General features: G+C 35.3%; 1 protein-coding gene across 8 annotated transcripts in view; it reads right to left on the bottom strand.

Moving 5' to 3' along the window:
• Positions 1-1,256: 1,256 nt before the first annotated feature.
• The window catches only part of LOC111044665, a 61,996-nt gene continuing 38,588 nt past the window's right edge, over positions 1,257-24,664 (bottom strand). For 3 of the 8 annotated variants that reach the window (XM_039438113.1, XM_039438114.1, XM_039438111.1), the window contains exons 3-8: positions 22,722-23,046; positions 21,157-21,270; positions 20,375-20,464; positions 17,221-17,418; positions 13,931-14,011; positions 1,257-11,678 (exon numbers count right to left, since the gene is read on the bottom strand). In XM_039438113.1, coding sequence (XP_039294047.1) covers positions 2,826-11,678; positions 13,931-14,011; positions 17,221-17,418; positions 20,375-20,464; positions 21,157-21,270; positions 22,722-23,046 — 9,661 coding nt within the window. In that variant the 3' untranslated portion in view covers positions 1,257-2,825. The remainder of the gene's footprint in view (positions 11,679-13,930; positions 14,012-17,220; positions 17,419-20,374; positions 20,465-21,156; positions 21,271-22,721; positions 23,047-24,664) is intronic. The other 5 variants (XM_039438112.1, XM_039438117.1, XM_039438115.1 and 2 more) reach the window with 5 other exon arrangements.

Here is a 24,664-nt window from a genome sequence, read left to right as displayed (position 1 = left end):
ACAATCGGAAGATATTGTTGATCAAAAACTAAAATTCATCATAATTGATTTTTTCTTTGAATTTTACTCATTTTATAAAAATCATAACTCAGTACTTATTGGAGATAGATAGTTGCGAATGATCTCAGAATTTTATAATCTAAAACAAAGGCTGGAGCAAAATTTTTCGTCGGATTACTGGATTTGGCAGAAAAAGCTGAAAACTGGAAAATGAACTGTACGAGGTTCTGGACTCATTTGTTCCGGTCTTCTCTCATATATCCAAAAAATATATTTAAAAATCAGACTACAATATAAATTACAAGCACACCTCCTTTTTTATATTGACTGGACTAAGAAGTTCCTGTGACAACTATAGAGAAATCAGCTTGCTAAACACTGCTTAAAACTATGCTAAAAACTGCTTAGAACTTGCTAACACTGCTAAATCTATAGCTTGATTATCAAGGAGAGGATGCAGCCCAGAAGGTCTCCTCCAGGAAGAGCAATGTAGCTTTACTTTGAAATACTACCTAACCACGTTATACTTGTGGGGGGGGGAGGGGCGCATATCAAAATCTCGCCCCGGGCGCCTATTAACCTCAGGGCGGCCCTGCCTGATCTCAGATTGTAGAGCACAAAAATACGCCCAGAGGGATTTTGAATTATTCATCTAAATGGTAACAATCGTAAGATATTGTTGATCAAAATCTAAAATTCATAAAAATTGATTTTTTCTTCAAATTCAACTCATTTTTGAAAAATCATAACTCAGGACTCATTAGAGATAGAGAGTTCCGAATGATCTCATTTTATCAAAAAAATTATAATCTAGAAAAAAGGCAAGAGCAAATTTTTCTGTCTACGAGATTTGACAGAAATAGCTGAAAACTGGAAAATGAGCCGAAAATACGAGGTTTTTGGACCACTCTGTATCTAGCACAAGGAAATTTTGCATGAAGAAATTGGTTCTTGACTTCTCTTATGTACCCAAATAATATATTAAAACATCAGAACTACAATATAAATTGCAAGCACACCTCCTTTTTTATGTCTATAGTGACTGGACTATATAGTTCAGACGTGATGATGCGTCAAATATATATATATATTCCGTATAACTGAAGAAAACTTAGGTACCGTATTCTAGTTTTTAATATTTTTTTTATTCCATGGTAGCACGTACCATGTATATTTTATAAGCCAATTCCATTCTTATAGTAGGGCTTTAGTAGTGATTTTGTTTGAAAAGGAATTATTCTAAAAAAACAACAGTCTTTGTTGAACAAAACATCTAATGTATTTTGTCAATCAACATTTAATAGATTGCATGCAGTATACTTACAATACAAAAGTATAAAAATTCCTAGATTAAAATGGAAAATTCACAATTTCAAAAAAATTATTCAAGGCTGCTGCATATGAGATTTTTATAACTATTAAAGATTTTTTAAATAGTCTAATGATGTAAGACTTTAATTTGAATTATCAGCATTTCTCTTCTCTAATAAGTAAATAACTCAACTTCTCTAAACAAACTTATCAGAATTCTACTATACTTTTGGTCACTAGCCTTATTTACATCATTTGAACACAATTCAATACCCAAAAATACTAACTACTCATTAAATTCTATAAGTAATGGTAATACTAAATGATAGTATACATGATTATTATAACAACCTACTTCTGAAACGAAGCTTTCAAATAATAAAGTAGTCTATTAACAGTTTACAGTAAGTAGTGATTGGTGTTATATCAATATTTTTCCAGTACATTGTTTAAAGTAAGGAGGCATTTTATTGTTGATCTTATCTACTAAGTTAAGATACTTAACTAAGTTGAAGATACTTGAAATATTGTCAATAATCCACCTTATTTCAATAAAAATGACTATGTTACAGGAGCATGCTTTCGTGTGTGCTCTTACATCATCAACTGTAAGTATATCTTAAGTCTCTTCAACTCACACAGCTGATGATGTGTGAGCACATACGAAAGCATGCTCCTGCATGCTCCTGAAAGCATGCTCATTATCAAGTCTCTTCAATTATGGAAAAGTTTTACAACATTAATATTCATTCTACAAGCGTTATCTACTGAGAATAGGCTGCGTGGAATATGGATGAGTAATTATGGCACAAATTAGATTATTTCACCCAAGATATGACTGTGTACTGTTTAAAATTCAATCATTAAACTCTGAGCATTTTTTAAAAATTAAGCACCATTAATTCATTCTACAATACTTTAATAACTAATCGATGAATAACTGCTGGAAAAATGTCAAAAATTACATAAACTTTGCACAAAGTAAGAATAGCTGCTGATAAATTAGTTGGTTATTCATGTTATGAACTAATATAAAAATTATTTTTGATAAAAATTATATCTACTGTAATAACCTATAACTAGGAACAATTGTAAATAATTATAAATTACAATTATTATAAAAGTTCATGACATACAAATAAACTATCAAAGTCTTAAATCTTAAGTCTTAAATCTTAAGTCTTATAATCATCTAAATAAGAAAATAGAAATTCATAATCAAGTTAATTGCATAAACAAGTTCAGAATTAAATCTTAAACATAACTCAAACAAAAACAGTTCAAACCTTTAAAAGTCTCAAGTTTTACATATAAAAATCAAACTAGAAATGAATCATAACTGGAGCAGCACCCATACACACCTTAGCACAGGGAAATAGTAACATTAAACAAAAGTTTTGGAACATACAAAAAGTGCAATTTTCAGAAAAGGTCTTACTAAATTAAAGAATTACAATACTTCTACAATAAAGATGGACAATAAACAATTCAATGAGATCTGCCATGACAAATAATTACAGTTTTTGAGAATCACGCTGTTTTTTCAACCTAACCAAACTTTCAATAGTTTTATCAAGATCCAATTCCTCAGACGGTTTACCAATGGATTCAAAGCTTTCAAAACCGATAAGCCTTCCCCTAACACTAGTCACATTGGTTCCAACTGCCCTTGATCTTTTATATGTCAATCCCTGGCATATCCTGGTCCACAGCTGTTCATCTTCATTTGGTGTTAGTTTTGAGATGGCATCCTCTCCTTGTAATTTGATTGTTTTCACATTTTTTCGAAGTTCCTTCTTGCCTTCTCCTTCTTTGTCTTCATACTCGTTGGATGCATCTTCAAGCAAGTTTTCCTTGGCGTCGTCATTAGTACTGTTTTCTTCAACTTCTTCTAGACGCGAAGGTGTCCCCATTGACTTTCTTGCACGAGTTACTCTGCTACTTGACTCTTCAATTTCTTGTGAATCTTCTTCTAGTAGTCCTACACTCGACATTTCAACATCATCTGATCGCAAAGATATTACATCTGATCTTTTAGAAGATCGTGTAACTCTAGCACTACTTATACTGTCAGTTTCTCCTTCATCTTCAACTACACTTGAACTTCCAACTTCATGTAAATGTAAAGACGTGCCTATAGATTTTCTAGTACGAGTAACTCTGGAATCCACAGTTTCTTGGGAATCTTCTTCGAGTACATTTGAAGTTACATCATGAACCAGCGGCGAAACTAGTGAGGTTCTAGCTCTCGTAGCTCTTGTGAAAGCACCTTCAGCTTCTTGAGAATCATCATCAATAACAACACTTGAAGTTTCGTCTTTGCTTCGTTTTGAATCCGCAGTCTTTTTCGATGTTTTTTCTGTTTCTGTCTTTCTAATACTTTTCACTTCGGATTCGCTAATATCTTCGTCAATAGTATTACAACTTTCAGCCTTCAGTTTGTCTACACGAGACTTGAGTTTCAATTTTTTCCTTGGAACATCACAAACATCTTCAATGAGACTGCCATGCTTCTTGACACGTTTCTTTTTTGTTTTCAAAGTAGCATTATCAACTGATGCTTCTTCGATCACAGGAGAGTCATTAGGATGAACTACATTTTCTCCAGTTGGAATGGAGACTTCATTATTTAATTCTTGATTATCTGTAAAAATATTAGTTTTACATAATTTTTTAGAATCACGATCGAGGGATGGACTGGATTTTCTCTTCTTGGTTGATTTGTCTGTTGATGATACCTTGAAAGCATTCAACTTAGCTTTGTAACGAGCCTGTAACTTTCTATAAACTTTTGATCTGAAGCCTTTTTTCGTTTTATGAGGCCTTCTGGGATTTACTTCAAACCTTCCACATGATGTGCTAATAGTCTTATCACTGGATGTATCAATTTTGTTGTTATATTGTTCTGGATTTTCATTGGCACGTCTTACGCCTAGTACCAGACCAGCGGGGCTTTCAATTATTTCAACTTCATGTTCTTCATGTACAGACAACCGTTTATTGCTAACATTCCCAACTGAGCTTCCTACTTCATCATCATTTTGTGCTTCTCTTACATCAAAACATCTTGTACTAACAATCTTATCACTGGATATTCCGATTTCTTCTATATTTTGTTTTGTAATTCCATATGCAGGATCAACCACTTCTGTTAATATTCTTTTCTTTTCGCCTTTTTGAACTGAAAATGTATTTTTTCTTTTCTTAGAAATGACCTTTGGCTCATCATTTTCAGTTACATCAACATTCTGTAGTAGAGTTTCATCGAAGTTATCTGGAGCTACAAATTCGTTGATTTCATCACTAGCACCTTCAATTTCATGGTCATCTTTTCCCATCTCACTGCTCTCTGTCACTTGGGTTGAAATCGTTGTGTCACAAATCGCGATCGTATTCTCCATTCTGGAACTATCAATTTCCAGATCACTTTCCAAAGTGGGTGTTGATGTATCTAAGGTGAAAATTGATTGAGTAGTAGCATCTAACTTGTCTTTTTTAGTTTTCAATGCAACGGAATGTGGTGGCTGGGCGATTTCAGTTAAAGATGGAAGCAACGAGCGCCTATCATTGGCTGTTACCGGCAGATCCTCACTGAACTCGAACACATCGTATGAGTCACCACCGCTCACCACACAATTACTGTCAAAGCCATCTCGATTGCCTCGTACACTTTTGTTCATCGGTTTACTTTTGTATCCCTTTGACTTCTTGATGTCAGAGATGTCGTGGATTAGTTGATCGTCATCAGTAACTTCGCAGTTGAGCACACACATTCGTCTGCGCTCCCTTCTCACACATTCAGCAACCTGCACATATGTGCTCAATATCTTCAGACTTTCAGCAACAACAAGCGCAGCATCCTCACAATTCTTCACTCCCGATTCGATGGCAGCTCGACTCTTCTCATTCTTCTCTTCCAATGTTCCACAAATATTCGTTATTAGATTTTTGAACGAGTCACTACTTTCGTTGGATTCCTGATCTGGGAACAGGTCGTTGCCAACTTTCAAAAACTTATTCCTCAATTTACCTGTCTTGTCAAGTTTATTAGTTTTTCTACCCTTGACTTCTTTTGGAGAGTCATTTTCGAAATTGAAGTCCTCATTACTCAATGTAAGCTCTTTCATTTTTGTGTTACTTTGACAAGATTCATCAATACCTAGACCCAACGTTTCATCAATTAAATTCTCTTTTTCCTCAAGTTTATCAATCGATTCAGGAATGTGGCTCAACTTTTCAATATGTTTCACATCCGATGTGCAAGATTTTTTGTCTTCAACGTTGACGTTTTCATTTTCTTTGGATGTTTTCAATTTTTTCACAGCATCAGTTGTAACAGATTTTGTTGTTGCAGCTTCGTTACCAAAAATTTTAATAGGTTTCTTAACTTGATCAATTTTTTCAGGTGGAACATGACATTCTACATTAGATGTTTCTACAGGTTCTATAGTATTGATATTCATTTTTTTCACAACATCTGCTGATTTTGTAGCAGGTTTTTCAGTTGACACAGCTTGTTTAACCATCATTTTAATAGGTTTCTCAATTTGATCAATTTTTTTAGGTGGAACATGACATTCTACATTAGATGTTTCTACAGGTTCTATAATATTGATATTCATTTTTTTCACATCTGCTGATTTTGAGGCAGGTTTTTCAGTTGACACAGCTTGTTTACCCAACATTTTAATAGGTTTCTCAACTTGATCAATTTTTTTGGGTGGAACATTACCGTCTACATTTTGTACTGCCTCTACAGTATTTGATGCATTTTTCTCACATACTTTCTTAGCTTTTCCTCGAGACTCATCATTTCCTGCCGCTTTTTCATTGGTGACATTTACAAGAGATTGAACAGTTACATAATTGTCCGTTGTCTTGTCTTGAAACATTCTACTTTGTTCCGCCTTCGTGGTAGTAAGAGTTTCCTTACTTTTATTAGCAGAAATTCTTCTCATAGATTCATCACTTTCACTCTCATTTCTGCTATTTGCTATTTCTTTATTGCTTTCACCGACCACAGGTTTCTTTGTTGAGATATTTTCCAGCACTCTATTAGCATTATCTTTGGGTTTACTTTTCGCTTGATTGAAATCGATATCTTCATCTGAAGAATCACTCTCCAGTAAACGCTTCAGTTCGACTTCAGATATTGGTTTCTCTTCAACTCCCTTGGTGAAAGATATCTTCTTTTGAACTGGATGATCCTTGCTGCTTTTTGCCGAGTTAACATTGGAAGATGACACACATGAATCAGATCGTTTGTACTTGATTTTTTTGCTAGACTCTTTACTTGAGTGACTACTTTTTTTAGATACCGGAGAAGCTTTTTTCACACATTCGTCATCCGAGCTGGAGATTTCAATCACTGAACTTCTTCTTTCTTTATCTTTAGGAGGCTCCATGTTTGTCGATTCTTTGTTTGAGAGACTGGCCACAACAAACTTCTTCGAAAGTTCAGTTGAAGATTTCTCGTAATACTTTGACTTTCTAATTTCATCAAGTTTTTCTCCACTAACTTTGCCAGCATTATTCACTGTATCTGATCTTTTTGACTCTGATTTTGTACTCGACGATTTCGATGATTTTTCCAAGCTAGAAGTCTTTTTCTCTAGCTTACCTTTTCCACTATCACTGGTATTCATAGTAAGTTTCTGTCTCACTCTTTCAGCTACTGCTTCTAGAGAAGCACGGCGTTGTTTATTTGCCTCATCATCTGATGATTGAGTATTATTAATCTTTCGAGCACTACTTTTGGAAGGTACTGATTCATAGGAAGTGCGTCTCTTTTTCAACATTTTTAAATGTTCCTCATCCACAATCTCTACCTTGTTCCTTTTTTCATCTTTGTGCAACTTTGAAGTGGATGCCAGTTGAGGTTTCGAAGCTGCTTCACTTCGTACTCTAGATGTTTTGTCTTGACTTGCTGATTTATCACTACATGATTTTGAAGCTGCTTCATTTTGAACACTAGAAACCATTTTGTCTTTATTTGAAATCAAAGGAACGGTTTTAGACTCATATTTGCTAACAGAACTAGTAGATTTAGTTTTTGCACTGTGTCCACTTCCACTAGTAGATGAATGCTGGCTCTTTCTATCAGTTGACAAATCCGGCTTCGAAACTTTATTCACTGAAGAATCCTTTTTAGCTGAAGATGTGTTTGGTTTTTCTCTATTGGAGGTTGATTGCAGTGAGCTTCTGTGATCTTTGTTGGAGACTGTTTCAGAAGAGCTGCGTCGATCCTTGTTGGGGGTTGCTTCTAAAGAGCTACGACGATCCTCCACTTGTTTCTTATCAGTTTCTCTGGTCTGATTCGAGTCTTGACAATTCATCTTCTTGTGGTCTTGAGCAGAAGATCTTGATTTATCATCTTTCTTACCAGGATCTCGGACTTCATTCATCTTATCTTGAGGATTATTTTTGTTGTTGAGTTCAGCATCACTTTGAGTCTTTTCTGATTGGTCTCTAAGCGATTGTGACTCTGGTTTTCGATGGCCTTGTTCAGTTTTCTGAGAAACTCCTGTTTGATTACTGGACGCTGTGGTTGACAATTTTAAATTTCGATTTTCAACCTCTGTACTTTCAACAGGCAGTTCCACTTCAGAGATGTAAGAGTCTATGTCAGAGCAACTATTAAAATTTGATGAGCCTGATTTTTCAGGAGGTTGAGACTCGATAGCAGAGGTGGACGTTTCCACTGCAGGTGATGAGGAAGAGCAGCCACCTTCAATCTCCTCAGTATCCGACACATTTTCTTCTGCATTTCCGAATGCTCGAAGTATTACTGGATCAAATTCATTCATAACTCTCAGAGTGAGTGATTTCAGATTAGGCTTGAAATTTGCTATTTTAAGCGGTATTTCAGTGTGGGATTTAGCTGGCACTAATTGTTCCGGTTGCTGAATTTGTGTTTTTGCAAAGTTGCTGTCAACTACAACTTTTTTCTCACAATTCATTTTGAAATCTGATGATGGTGTTTGCAATAATTCAACGTTATGATGATTTCTGTTCAGTCCTGGATCTATCGGTTGGGTTGGCGACATTTCAACAATTCTACCAACTTCATCATTCCGAGTTCTATTCAATCTGGGATCAAATCTTGAAATTTTAGGAACATCCACATTTCTATCCAACACAAGATTCGTTGGAGCTTCAATGCTATTTATGATGTGAACAATATTTCCCCTGTTCAGTCTTGGATCCATCACTGAAACCTTGGCTCTAGGATTCAAAGCAGGATAAATATTAGATGTACTTGATTCACTCATAAGTTCTTGTGTAAGTTGTTCCTTGTTTATAGGTAGAGCAGTTTTAGAATTCTCTGTGAAGTTCGTCAAAGAATTCTTGGAGCTTGATCCCAGTTCTGAATTATTAGACTTTGACAGATTTCCCTCATACTTTGTATCCAATGAAATACTATTCTGTACATCAACACATTTTGAAGTTGGGTTAGAATCTCTAGACTTATCTTGAATTGAATCGTTATGTATAGCCAGAGATGTATTTTCTTTAGTTAATTCTTGTTTATCTTTAACCAAAGAATTTTCAACAGATGCTCTGCAAACTGCCTTAGCATGGGCCAATTCTAGTTTCAATTGTTTTAGAACATCCTCTCTACTCACTTTATTTGATTCATTCTTGTCACTGTCAACTTGCCGATCATTCATTGTTTTGATTTGATCATCTGTACCTGGTTTACTAATATCTAAAGTTGGTGACTTCTCCGGGTTTATTGACGTTTCCAATATAAAACTTTCACTATCAATCCTACTCTCTGTTGAAGATATTCGAATCGATGCGCGTTTAACTGTTTCCACCACCGATTTGTCTGGCAATTTTGACTCAGTCCCTGATCTATGAAGAAAATCATTAGAGGAGTCCACATGATCAATAGGAGTATCCGAAAAGCGACTCCTCCTTTTAAGTGAGATTGATGTATCTTTACCTGATTTTGTACACTCCTTATAATTTTTACAAAACACAACCTGACCCTGACATTTTAGCTTGTCTTTACAATTTTGGTCAGCTGAAAGCTCGTTACTGGTAGGAGCTGAGATTTCAGCAGGTTCTTTTGCTTTGCTAAGGGGAATATCCATCAGCATTTTTCCACAATCGGCAAAAAAGGCTGGTGCCGGTAACGGGTCTACTAAGCCTCTTCTTTCAAGTTCAGCAGCAACGGGAGAAAGAGGTGCACCTTTATATTCAGGAGATATTTTATGGATCGGGCTTGTTTCTTTCGTCAGCTCATGCTCTTTGTGGAAATTTTCCAGGCTCTCAAATGGAGAATTTGACTTTGAATCAGTAGAAATATTTCCAACTGCTGTCTTATATTCATCTTTTGAGCTGGAAGAAGAAGAGTTAAGAACCTTTAATTCATCAACAGTATCCTTTGGATATATTTTTCTTACATCTGTTTCATTTTCAGACCCTTCAACAGTTTTCTTTCCAGACATTTCTCTTTCATCAGATTCCTTTGATACTTTCCCTCCTTCAATTTCTTTCTCATACATTCTTTCTCTCTTGACCTTTTGATACACTTCTCTCCAATCAATTTCATTCTCAGACATTCTCCTTTCACTACTCACCTTTTGAGATACTTTTCTTCCATCGATTTCCTTTTCAGACATTTTTCTTTCACTATCCTCCCTTTGAGACTGTTTCCTTCTATCAATTTCCTTTTCAGAAATTCTCCTTCCGCTACCCACCTTTTGAGACTCTTTCCTTCCATAAATTTCCTTTTCAGACATTCTCCTTCCACCACTCACCTTTTGAGACTCTTTTCTTCTATCAATTTCCTTTTCAGACATTCTTCTTTCACCACTCACCTTTTGAGACACTTTCCTTCTATCAATGTCCTCTTCAGAAATTCTTCTTTCACTACTAATCTTTTGCGATTCTTTCCTTACATCAAATTGCTTTTCAGGCATTCGCTTTTCACTACTCACCTTTTGAGACTCTTTCCTCCTATCAGTTTCCTTTTCAGACATTCTTCTTTCACCACTCACTTTTTGAGACACTTTCTTTCTATCATTTTCATTTTCAGAAATTCTTTCACTACTCATTTTTTGTGACTCATTCTTTACATCAATATCCTTGTCGGGCCTTTCACTACTCACCTTTTGAGACACTTTCCTTTGATCAATTTCCTTCTCAGACATTATTATTTCGCCAATTTTCTCATGCAACTTATCATTATCACAGTCAACCTTTGCATCAGGCAAAAACGGAATATTGTTGTCTTTTTTGGAAATTTTTGTACTCAATCCATGAAAAATCTCCAGCATTTTCATTTGCTTCTGCATTCGAGCTTCTCTGTCCAAAACTTTCTGCTTGGTTGCTTCAGTTTCTATTTCGCAACCGTTTTCATCCAGTTCAATGACATCACGATCATCAGATTTGTTATTCGAATCAGAAATCTCATTGTGGGCACTCTCTGATTTCCTAGAATCTGATTCAACGATTTCGCCCTCTTCATCTTCTTTGTCGTCCTCCTGCATTGCTTTTATGAATTCTGGTGCGACTTTTTGAGTCACTACATTTTTCACAAACGGTTTTTTGAATTGGATTCTGACCTTTTGCTGTGGAGGTTTAGGGGGTTCTGGTTGATCTGTTTCTTTACATGAAGATTGAAGAAATTTTCTAAATAAAGCTTGATCTGGGGTTTTAAATGAAGACTGATCCGGTTTGCTGACTGAAGATTGATCCTGTGAAGTATTATCAGGTGTTTTAGAATCAGTTTTTCTGTGAGAAAGAGTCTTCCTCACCGTAGAGATGAGATCCTTGATGTCGCCGACACTGAGAGACTGGCTGCTTCGTCGGGACTCGAGCACGGCCGGCAGATCAGCCGGGTCCAACCGCTGCTTCAGTAAATCGAACATGTTCTTCAGCTCGACTCTCACTTTCCTTCTACTCGAAGTGGTCGATCGGACCGACCCGCACTCGCTGATCGAAGGGGAGAGGGGCCGGGGCGGCGATCCGCACAACGTAGAGGGGGCGGGGGAGAGCGGGAGGGGAGGGTGGAAGAGAGGGGGAGGCTCGCTGAGAGGGAGCGGAGGAGGAACGGACATGAATTTCAAACTGGGCGGCGGCTGGAGGAACGGAACAATCCCGACCGGGGGCACTGGACGGGGGGGCTCTATATAGGGCACCGGTATGGGGTAGGGGAACTGGGGATGGTGCACGACCTTGTAGGGCGGGTGGCTCGGTGGCGGGAAGCTGGCGAATCCCCGCAATGAAGGCGCGTTACCGTCGTTGGCATCACCTACACCAAGCGAGTTGAAGTAGGCATGACTTTCTGGTGGGTTGCTGAATTGCTGCGTGTCCGCATATTGATGGCAGTGCGCGGCTTGAGACAACAACGAGTCCTGAAATAAATCAAACACAATCAACATGTATTCAACTGATCAAACAAATCCTCATCAATAAAATTGTCACAACTATTTGTTTATTAAAATAATAATAAACCAACAGCAGTTCCAAATGTTACACTATTACTAATTTTGAAAAATAGATGTGCATATAATGCTTCACAATCCCTGTTTTATTAACATCACTGTAGTTACTTTTATCGCACCATCATTTTACAACTATGAAAAAATCTGAAAATAGTTGTATAATCGTAGCAATTTATTATGGTAGCAGAACATTATGGTAATAAAACATTTCTCTAAATGCATATGTTAATAAAATCAATCAAACTAGAGAGATTGATAAATCTCTGATCTTAGATTAATTTATCGTGAGATTCACATTATAATGTCAATCGATATGATAGGAACACATTGTTACCGTTTTCCGTTTTTACTGTGGGTTGTGGGAGCTTTGAGTCGAACATCGTACTCAAGAATGTGTTGAAAACCAGAATTCACCCACAGTATCCATGCTTGTCGTAGGAGGCGACTAAAAGGGACCCCAAGGCAACTCCAGAAGTTGCCTTGCCTTCAAACCCACGGGATCTGCCCCATCAGGGCAGTTTCGGAGGGGCAAAAAGAAAAACCCAAGAGACCAGAGATGGGTAAAAATCCAGTCACAAATGTGGGTCAAGAGGCTGATACAAGGGTGACCAGGTGCCCTAGAGGCTATTTGGCGTCCCCTCCTTCAGCGGAAGGACCTACAAAAAGACCAGGAGTGGAACTTACGTAGGTCAAGAGTTTTGGGTGGAAAGGCCTAAACTCACCACTGCTCAAAGAAGGGCGGCCATTTAGGCAAAACTTCTTGGGAGAGGTGAGGATTTTGACCCTGCGAAATTTCGGAGGGGCAAAAAGAAAAGACCCAAGAGACCAGAGATGGGTGAAACTCCAGGCACAAATGTGGATCAAGAGGCTGAGACAAGGGTGACCGGGCGCCCTAGAAGCAACTTGGCCACCCCTTCCTCAGCGGAAGGACCTTCAAAGAAGGCCAGGAGTGGAAGTCACGTAGGTCACAACATTGACTAATCAGTCTGAAGAGACTGCCAAGCTTATCACACTGGATTGCGACAAGCAACCAGATGATGAATGGGATGTTAGTATAGAGGTGCGTACAGACTTTCGCTCTGCTCCGCAATCGAACGTCACTCGAGCAGATCGATTGATGATCGACCGGGGAGCAAGAGTGGAACGCGAGAAGAGCGTAACATCTCCCGTAACGTTCATGATCGGAGCGAGTGCAGAGCGAGGGCGGAGCGTGCGCGGAGCGTGTTGGAGGCGCGTATATCTGTACACACCTTAGGGAAAAACTCCTGGTTCTTGTAAAGGACACAGGTATTGGTTTGCCTAACTAACATACGACTTGGGAACACAATAAGCTTCGGTTGACGTGTGGGGTTCTTAAAACGTTTGGATCCTTGAATCCGTCCCTTCAATAAACAACAATACGTTTCTACTGCCTTCTCTAGTGGATAGCTGTGATTCGAGTTATCCCGGTATATCTGATCTAACAGTATTGTTGATTCCTGTTAATAATGAATTATTATAAATTAAATGTATTTTATTAGTCAAGAAAAAATATATTCATTAATAATTGTTTTGAGAATGAAAATCTGGCTAACAAAAATTTCATGTGAAATTAAGAATAATTACAAAGTTTTTGATTCATTGCTTATTAAGTTCATTACAGGAAGTCCTGAGTAGACACACTAAAACAAAATGATAAATAGGTAGGCCTATCATTCCACTTCCCAAGACTTGATTGAGCTACTGATCAAAAAGAACATCAAAAATATTAACACTTTTTGTGTAGTTGAGAAGTTGATATTGAGGTGGAAATTATTCATATTAAATGAAAAAGACTAAAAATTGTCAAAAACCACATATTTATTGATACTTAGAAAGACCGGTTTCGGTTATTACACCATTGTCAATCTCTGTTAAACAGTTTATCAGAGATTGACAAAGGTGTAATAACCGAAACCGGTCTTTCCAAGTATCAATAAATCTGTGGTTTTTGACAACTTCTTAGTCTGTAATTGTATGAATTTGTGAGCCAAGGTCATGCATTCATTTGTAATTTCACTTGGTAGCAAACCATTTTTACATGGAATACGGAATAAGATCGTGAGTATACCAGTCATCAAATTGGAAACAATTAAGGTTAGGTTACAACATATTTGACGGATTTAGGAAAAAAAGCAGCTTACGTTTTCATTGATAGTAGTAACCATTCCTCCAGAAGATTGGTTGATTGTCCCATTGTCCACCGTAAAATTGGTAGCCACCTGCTAAAGCAATACAAGAATTTGGTTAATAAAAGAGATTTCATCATCGAATTTCTGTCTAGCTGTTTACCCTGTTGTTAATATTTGCAGTAGCAGAGATCTTCGGGGTGATTTACAGCATTTAATTGGGATTTTAGTTTAATAATAATTATTCATTAATTAGCATTTGAACAAATGCTACTTCCAATTTATTTCCATCAGTAGATTTCATCAATTTGTATTTTTTTATTTACAAGAATAGAATTACTTACATCATTTAGTGAATTTTTACTTTTTTCTAATTGCAATCTAGTCTAAAAAGACTAATGAGCAATATTTTTCCCAATATAATAATGGGGTTAATTTAATAAGATTTACTATTTCTTGCAACTAACGATTCAGTTTATAACATAATAAATTACAATGAATGAAAGTAGTTGAATCAATCATACTACTAGATCAAGGGAGCTGTTGAAAAATAATGTAAATTTGTATTGAATGAAATATTTACAGTGTTAAATCGGTGTAATAGACAGCGAGTATATCGATGAAAAGTGATTATCTTGATTGCGTGCTTCACAAACCATGCAGAAATTAATACTGATACAAACACTGGAGTAAAATTTACTTTACAACTTCTTGCGAATCCTACGGCCAGTTGCACAGAAAACCAATCTCATTTAATCGCTGTAAAATGACGACATCTAACCGAACCAATGTGCGATTGGACCCTAGTAAGTACTCAACCAAACTTATAAAAGTACAAAGACTATGTTGCTGATCAGGAAAAAATATACTGCAATTGATCCCTAGTAAGTGCTCTACCAAACTTATAAAAATACAGAGACCATGTTGCTAATCAGGAAAAAATCTACTGAGATTAAAGGTAAAATCAATCAACGCAAACAAATACTAAACTGACGTTCTTTGTGTTATAATCAACACGAGAAACAAAACTAAATATTTTCTACGATAATGAAACGACATACTAATAAGAAGTGAAAGCACAAAATAAAAAAAACTGATAAAAGTTGAAAAACTTTAATAAAGCAACCTAATTTATAATAAAGCGGAACGTGATTAAAACCGTGTAAAAACCAAATCACCAGCACTAAAAGTAATTGAAATAGTGCTCAACAATGGAAGCGATTCAGCGTTTTGTTAAGCAGATGAAAAGCAGAGTGAGCAAGTGATCGAGTTCGTCTCAGAATGAGGTCAATAGCTTTCTGGTTACAATCTGGTAAATAACGACCTAATAATAGAATCAGATGGCATAGCTTTGGATGGAATACATATTCTGAGCAACCGAAGAATAAATAACCAATGTGATTGTTGAATAATCAAGAACGTTCTCTTTTTCCTCTTAATGAGAAAATATGAATTTAAAAAATAGATGATTGATAAAATGATTGATATGTCCAAAGTGGAGGTATATTCCTATTCAATGTCAGATTTTGATGCTATTTACAAGGAACGCTGACAATTTAAAGTGAAGCTTAGTTTAATTTTCGTCATATAACACTACGGAATCAATCAAAGCTTGGCAGTATATGACACGTCAAAAGTATTGAGTACATTACTAAAAAAAAGTAATTATAAAAGAGAAAAAAGAGAAGAAAATAAGAACTTACAAAGGAGTTGAAAGTTGCAAAAAAAATGCCTACACGCGCCAACAGTTGAAGCTCACTGGGAATATATGTTATGAAAACTCAAATTTATGTTATGAGAATAAGAAGCATTCATGTTATCGTTGTTATGAGAATAAGAAGCGTTAAAGTTATATACAAGGAATGCTTACAGTTTAAAGTGAATCTCTGGGATTGTTGATGTTATGGGAACTTGAACACTATGCACACGGGGACAATAGTAGTCAGCTGTCGCGGGAACGCTAAATTGTAAATGACCGGATCTTAAATGTACATGACATTTCCGATTCCGCGTTCACTCGACACCTACTGCACCTACTGTCCCTGTGTGCAGGCTGCTTCACCGATTCAAGCATCAATGCTCTTATAAGAATTGCTGACAGATTAAAGTGAATATTATTGTATACATCATTGCCCAAATCCCTCACCCCCTTTAAGGTTGTGCAACAGGCTAAAAATAACTTATTACTAGTTATATTTTTCGAAAATTTTCGATGTCTATACTATCAAATTATTAAGATAAAAACATTTTCTCATGACATTTTTTTCGATTATTACTTTTTGAGATTTGAGCGCCTAAAGTTTAAATATTTGAGTCAGCTTCAGTGTTTACAAGTTTGTGTTTCTTCAATGTTTCCAAATTTTCTTAAATAACTCAATATTATTCGTTACAAGTGGTAATTGAGTAAAATATTTCTAATCAATTTATTAATTCAAGCCATCTGAATTCAAAATTTATAGTTGTCATGTTTATTTTGGACTAAAATTTTATAAAAAATGTACACGTGTAATTGTAACCTTATCTTGGACTTTGTCACCTATAAATTTACACAAGGACTATCTTATTATTTTATCTAACAATGCTATTAAATTAGTGTCATTTTAATTGTAAATAAATGAATAAAAATTTGGGAGAGATATTTTCAAATTTGGTAAATTCTTGAATTGTTGAGGATGACTTCTTCGTGGTATTTTTTTATTGCGGATGATGCCCACATGAGCTTTTTGCTTGTGCGTGAGTAATGGGAAGTGCGAGGGTGAGATGATCAAACTTCCATGCCTATTCGATGGGATTCGAACCCGCGAGAGGGTAGCACTAGCAGACTGAAGAGTGCAACGCCTTAGTCAACTCGTCTATCTGGACGGCTGCTATTGTATTGTATAAGTGGTGGTTCCACTCAATGCAGGCTAAACTCCTCCGTGATTCTCGCCTACCGACTTGGTAGCGCCGCTGGGCAGTAGATCGCGTGTCACACCTCACGGGATATGCTAAACGCAGGTGCCCACTTGGAGGTGTGACGTTAACGCGTGGTGTCGCGGCCAGAACCATGTATTGTTTCAACAGAGAAATTTATAAAACTCTGAGAATAAATTCTTTATGGTACGGTATTGTATTGTACTCAAAATCTCATGAATTTATCTCTTTCGAATTTCAAATGATCTGTCCCAAAAATTTAAACTCCTGAGAAAACTTTTTCATTTTAATTTGATAGTATGAAAATCGAATAACTTATCACCATAAAAGTTTTTTTTAGCCCTTTGCACAGCCTTAATCCGCCGTTACTGCCGTATTCCCGCATGAATTACCTGATGACCTGAGGTATTTTGAGTAGGCTGCACAGGTATGACCTCGTGACCTTGGTAGGGCATGGCATGGTCGGTCGGGTGACCAGTCATGTGAGCATCTTCACCATACTGGAGCATGGAAGTGTCAGGCACATTCATATGATACGGAGATGGCATCATGTGTGTTGGAGGAGGCATCTGAAGCTGTGCTGGAGGGTGCTGAGTTTTGGCAAACGGTCACCAGGCATAAAGTGAGGGGGACAAACAGAAATGAAACAAAATTAAGAAAAATAAATAAGAAATACGTAGTATTTAAAATAAAAGTGTTTAGATAAACCACATCAGAGGTTAAGAGGGAAACAAAAACATAGAAGGGGAAACAGAAATAAGAAAATACAGTGTAACTTGGTTATTGCGTCCTTACGTCAACACGGATGTATCGTCACTTATTTATATGTCCCTTCAAACTTCAAGTACAGTAATTTACATTGTGAAAACCTCATATTTATTTCAGTAAATTATAAAACCTCTTATATAAAGTCAAGAAATTGGTCCGAGATATTATACTTATACCAAGTTTTTTAATACTTTATTTTGATTTTTAGACTTGATTTTTTAGATAAGATTCAGTTGTATAATACGTAATTCCTAAATTACCTTATACCTTCATTGAAAGTGTTTTTCATATAGAAAATATGTTTTAAAATTTTTCCTTGGTTCAAAATTAAGATTTTCAAACCTCTTTTGGAAACACAAATATGTAAGCAAGATGTGCCTACACCAAATATGTAAGGGGGAAAAACTATGATAACAAGAAAAGAACAGAATAACTAGAACTTTAATTAATGAAACTTTAACATATATACATTTGAACAAAACAAGATTATAGCGTCAATAAATGTGTAATCCCTTAAATGGCGTTATAACCAAGTTCAACTGCATTGGGATTTGGGAAATGAAGAGGTAATAAGTATGTAAAACCAAGCAAAAATAAACAGTTAACAGACTGACCACATTAAAGGAGGAAGGGGAAATGAAATGTAACAAAAATTGTGAAAATAAAAAGGATAAACTGAAAAAACTATAATGAATAGGTATGAGAGGTAAGGGGAGAAAAATATGGAACAAAGTTAAGGAAAATTATATAAGGAGAGAATGAGTATACAAAACAAAAATATGATAATATAGGTCATATCAAAGGTAAGAGAAAAAGGAAATAAGAATGTGAGACGAAAATTTGATGAACAGATGAAGGATTAGGGAGAATAAACAGGAAACACAAACAAACTTAGGCAAATGTAACAAATAAAGTTGAGTGGAAGAAGTAGAACAAGATTTGAAAAAGGATTAAGAGCAAAATGTGAATGTGGATATCATGTAAAACAAACAAATAGTAAGCATATAAATCAAATGTTGAGTTGATCACGGATGATAACGGCCTGGAATACTACATGCCACACATGTCAGTGATCTGATCTGATCCGATCACGGATGATAACGCCCTAGAATACTACATACCACATAGCCTACACCTTTTTTCATGCTAACAGGATAAATTATGCTACTAGGAAAACAATCTAATTTTTGAGTTAAACATGGAAAATGTGCTTAAAAACTAATAAAGAAATACATATAATTCTATAATTTACTTGAAACTACAGATATTGTGAAAAGAGCACAACAAAAATCTACAAAATAAAATAATTTAATTGAAGTTATAAATTATGTTCAAGCACAATAGTAATAGAAACACAAACAACTTTTTAAGTGTTAATAAATTGTACGCATGCCTATAGTATCAAAACAGAATTACTATTCAACATAATCTGGAATTTAAACAGGCAATAAGTTTCAATAATACCAGCTTGAGATTTTTTGTTAAAATTAACAGATAAATTATCAAATTAATAAATTCAGAAATAGCTCAATTATCAGGAGAGTTATACATTGCGCCTGTTTATCTTTTATTGACATAATTTCCAAATTCAGGCGAATCAACAAGCATTTGCCAAATCTGTTACTATCCCTAATTTGAAATTAAAAATACAGTGGTTATGTGTAATATTCATGATTTCTTCACTGATATTTTTGAATCCTAAACAGTAATAAACTGAAATTTTGTATTTTTCAGCACAAATTTTAAAGATTTGAAAGCTTTGTTTTTACATATTGGAATAAACGAGCTACTAGATAGTCTGCAAAGAGTACAGATGACAAATATAGGAACATTTTGAAAGTTTAATCTAATTTCAGATCTATTACTCTATTACTCATAATAACGGGGACCGAGCTTCGCTCTGGAGTACAAAAGCAAAAAATGTATTACGAAAGAAGTTATTATAATAACATTCATACAGAAATATTCTATCTAATCACAGTAAATTGAGATTAATTCCCAGAGGAATGCAAAAATTTCCCTCACAAAGGCCCAGTTGCACAAAAGCCGGTTGAATTTTAATCCTGATCAACTTCACGTGAACCAAATCAGAGAAGACCATTTCAAAAAGATGGATCTACTGGAATTAATCAGGATTGAAGATAACCCGGCTTTTTTTGCAACCGGCACTAAGTCCCTGATTGAATGATTAAAAAAGTCCAACAGCTGAGTCATAATTTTGACACAGTCCCACACACATGAACTCGCTCACTCACTTCCATCACCAACAGACGACGAAATAACTATTATCAGCTGCTTTTCCAGGGATGAATAATAATTATCCTCTTAATGTCCTTCAGCGAGTTTTCCCAGGTATGAGACCTAGTGCAATCGAATCTTTATATTATAAACCTACTATGTTCTGAATTTCGTGAGAATCGTTAGAGCCGTTTTCGAGATCCGGTGAAATACAAACATCTAAACATCCAAACATCTAAATATATAAACATCTCAACATCTAAACATATAAACAGAAGTTGCTCGTTCAATAGTAAAGGATAAGCCATATTCTCAAGTGTTACTGCCAACAGATTTTTCATTTATAGATGAAGCATAAAATCACAAATATCAAATTAGGTCAACAAAATTTACTTTTCCAATTTGGATTCAACATAAGCCAAAGATAATTACACATAGAACAATTAAATATGGAAGGAATCGGTAATGGACCTGGCAAAGGAAAGGAATGAAACCACGTGCCCCAATGTCGCAGGCAATATGGGCAATATAGAGACTCACTAGAATCTTATTGTGAGAAGGAACAGCCAGTACACCCACTGGGCATGATAGGATGGCATCTAGCGAAACCAAACTTCTTTGATCCACCACCTGTAATAATCGATTGATTTAGCAATCACACAACAAATAAACACACTTGTCAAAAACCTTCAATACTTATACATTAATAGTACATAATACCGTAACTAACAATACTCGTACTTACATGACAAATCGAAATACATTAGTAGGTCTACTAAAGAAACCATATAGAATACATAATTGTGTATGCTTGTGAATGGCTTAACCTTCTAAAGCTATGTCAAGCTGAGAAAATGTTTGATGATACAGTTTGGAGAAATTTTATTGTGATCTGTGTTTGAAGAAACCTTTAGCCAGTTATCGCTAAGATATCAAACAATGTTTGTCCAAACTTCTTAAAATGTTTGCTCCTTGATTCTCTTAATACTTGTTGAACATTTTCTCAATGTAAACTTAGCCTTAGAATTGTTATTTATTCTCAGAATAAATACTGATAAGGCGAATATGTCTCTTCACACCTAATTTTCCCTGTAGTAGAGGAATTATTAGTCTTAGAGCCGTTTGAACAGTCAGAGCTCAAACTCCATTAAATCAGCTGGTGGCTTAAACTCAAAATGAAACACATTATAACAAACTAGACTTCATACGAATTTAATCCAGTTTAAAATGAAATTTAGCTTAAACTGTCACTGTGCTAACGGCCCTTAGTACGTGAATATTCAATGCATTATTAAATAGAAGAAGAATAAAAATGCTGATACCTGGAGGAAAGAATCATTCTGGACGAATTGGTTGGCCATGCTATTGTAAGGTTGAAATGCCGGTGGTTCATTGCCAGACATCGGAGTGTCAGGAAAAACGTTTTCATGAAAAGCCTTCACCAGAAACAAAATAATATTGAATGCACTACTAAGTTAGCAAGCAATTAAAATAAAAACAATTATAACTGAAATACGATTTCTCATCAATAGAACTGAGGTTATTGTAGAATAGCAGTGGTAAAGGAGGATCATACGAGTAAATAGACAGGTTATCTCTAAAAGAATTAAAATGCAATTGTTTATGAACAATCTTCATCGAACTATTGAGCCTTCATTAAACTCATTAATATTTTTCAACATTATTCTTGAATTTGATAATGCATCAGGAATGTGATTTTCAAGCAGACGCTACAGTAAAACCAAGACTGGCAACAATTATGTACACTGAACACTACTAACATGACCGATTTTCTAATCACAGGGTAAAGGCTTATGTGACCTGTACAACCTTAAGCAATTCCATACCAAGTACTGCCTCATGGAAAAATCTTAACATGTATTGAAGATCTGTGGATATTTTCCCTGAGGCAGGACTTGGACATCACTTGAGCCTTTACCCTGTGATAAGAGAATCGGAAGTGTTTATAATTCTTGTCAGCCTTGGTTTACTAATGGGGAACTGATGGAAAAATGTAAAGAAGATATACCTCTTTAAAAACGCCAAATATAACAATGATTAATTTATATTATATTTTTTGTAGAAACATTACAATTCTGTAAATTCTAAGAATAATGAATTAAAATTTCAAATAATAAAGCGGATTAGATGTGTAAACAATGAGATAAAAGATCATGCGATGCAATAAATTACAAGGTATATTTTTACTCAAACATCTACATTAATATTATGTTCAGAACTATTATCAATAATATTATCATATTGTATGCACTACAGGCGTGAATATGATCTTCTTCCATTTCATGCTGTATAACGCAAGCAAAAAGTGCTATAGTGAGGTACACGTTATAATGGCAGTGTTTGATTAGCAATGGTATTGCTATCCTTGTCTATCAGTCAACAAAGCGGATAGCGCTATCTCTTTCTCACTTTGCTCTGTTGCCAGATCGTGTTTCAACAGTTTAGAATTAACAAAATATTTCATCTTAATTATGAATATTCATTTTGAAATTATTGAAAAAAAGATTTCTTGCTTAATAAAATATAATTTATTATTTTAAACGAGAATGAACAGTTAATATTACATCAATGAACCTGTATCAGCTACCGTTTATAGAAGACATTGACAAGACAGAGGTTCGGCAACGATGTTCGCCTATCTTTCTCCACTGCCATTATAACGTGGTAATTGCATATTATAATAGAATTGTATACAAAGTTACTACTACAGTATTTAGTAAAAATATTCTTGGAAATTATAAATAAATAGAATAGGAATAGAATTGAATATTTATATAAATATTCTCAGATAAAGTATTTATTTTTGGGAGAGGGTTGATAAATTTCATTCTCATTCCATTATATAAGAGAGAAATGCAATAATTACCACGTGATCGGGCTTGTTCTGGACCTCCTGCCACTTGCGTATGGCCTCTTCGAAGTCCTCCTTCTTCTTGCGTCTGAACTCGCGGTCGCGGGCGGCGGCAGCGGGAGGCGGAGAGGGGGAGCTGGAAGGAGAGCGTGTCGGCGAGTACAAGCGATCGCGGCTGCGGCTGCGACTGCGGCTGTGTCTCTTCCAGGCGGGACTGAACGGTCTACCAGCGGAAGCGGCGGCCGTTAGCGGCGGATCCGCGGGTCTCGGCCGGTTGCGGTTGTAGCGGTCACTGCCCGGACTGGGGCTTCGTCTGCGCGGCGCCACAATTGCTTCGGGTCTGCAAATTCAGGCACCATATTACTTGAATAACTCTATTGACAGGCCTACAAATTCATGCACTTGAATAATTTCATTCTCAAATCAATGTGGTGGCGTCACATGTGTTGGCTTACATATGGAATTTATGAGTGCCTTAAGCCGCGTTTACACCAAAGTTATTGACAAAATGTTAATACACTAAATCCTTATAGATTCTATTAGATTAAACGGAACTTGACAAACATATATGTTCATCATTGTGTATGATATGTTATGTTCTATCTAATGAAATCTATAAGGACGGAGAGATAAACATTTTGTTAATAACTTAATCCTTATTGATTCTATTAGATTGAACATAACTTATCATACACATGATGAATATATGTGTTTGTCAAGTTCCGTTCAATCTAATAGAATCTATAAGGATTGAGTTATTAACATTTTGTCAATATCTTTGGTTTAAACGTTTATTTTCCGTCCTTATAGATTCTATTAGATTGAACGGAGCTTGACAAACACATATGTTCATCATGTGTATGATAAGTTATGTTCAATCTAATAGAATCTATAAGGATTAAGTTATTGACATTTTGTTAATAACTTTGGTGTAAACGCAGCTTTAGCAACGAACTTTCAATTTTGTTATTTATGTCGTTATTTATGTATCTACTACATTGTATACAAGCATTTTTTTTTTGACATAATCTAAATCGTATTCTCTATAATATTCTCTCTTGTGATATTCTATTCTTTTTATTCTTATACTATATTGTAGCCTTATTTCTTCTTTTAATGGTATATTTTTTAATCGGAAACAGTTTTAAGCTGCCAAAGCTTGTTATTTCCAAGCCTCTATGAATGCTTGTGAACAAATAAATGGAAATATTGACAATTTATTCAAAATCTTGGGTCAATCGGAGGCATTAAGTGAAATTTTTATCTTTCAAATAAACATTAATAGACTAATTGAAAATGTAATAATACATAAAGATATATAGTACATAGAAAGCTGTTGAATTAATCACGTAGTGATAAGTAATTGATAAAGAGAGTATAGGGTCATTTTTTTAAAAGAAAGAAATAATGAGTAGATAGGTGTAGTAGATTTTTTTATAAAGCTGCGTTTACACCAAAGTTATTAACAAAATGTTAATAACTTAATCCTTTTAGATTCTGTTAGATTGAACGGAGGTTGACAAGCACATAATGTTCATCATGTGTTTGACAAGTTATGTTTAATATGATAGAATCTATAAGCACGGAGAAATGAACATTTTGTTATTAACTTTGGTGTAAACGCAGCTTTACAATAATCAATCTATGCAAAGAAAGAATCAACTGTACATCATTATAAATTATAAATTTAGAACATTTTAAATGAATAAATTAAAGATAAAGTTTTAATATAATTCTCCATAAAATCGAGTAGAATAATGTAATTGCATTTTCAGTTTCCATAATATTTGCAAACAGGAAAATAGGGGAAAATGCGAATTGAAATTCTGATGCAGTGATGGGTTTTTGAAATGAGTTCTGTAAAAGTAGAAATTTGAAATTTGATTTAGTGCGAGAAATTTGAGTAGGTAAGAAAATAAGTGATGTAAACGTTCAATGGGTTGGCATTAAATTAGAAA

Source organism: Nilaparvata lugens, chromosome 11, assembly GCF_014356525.2.
Source record: "Nilaparvata lugens isolate BPH chromosome 11, ASM1435652v1, whole genome shotgun sequence".
Classification (NCBI taxonomy): domain Eukaryota; kingdom Metazoa; phylum Arthropoda; class Insecta; order Hemiptera; family Delphacidae; genus Nilaparvata; species Nilaparvata lugens.
The sequence above is the reverse complement of the archived record's forward strand: the minus strand, read 5'-3'. Positions and strand labels throughout refer to the sequence as shown.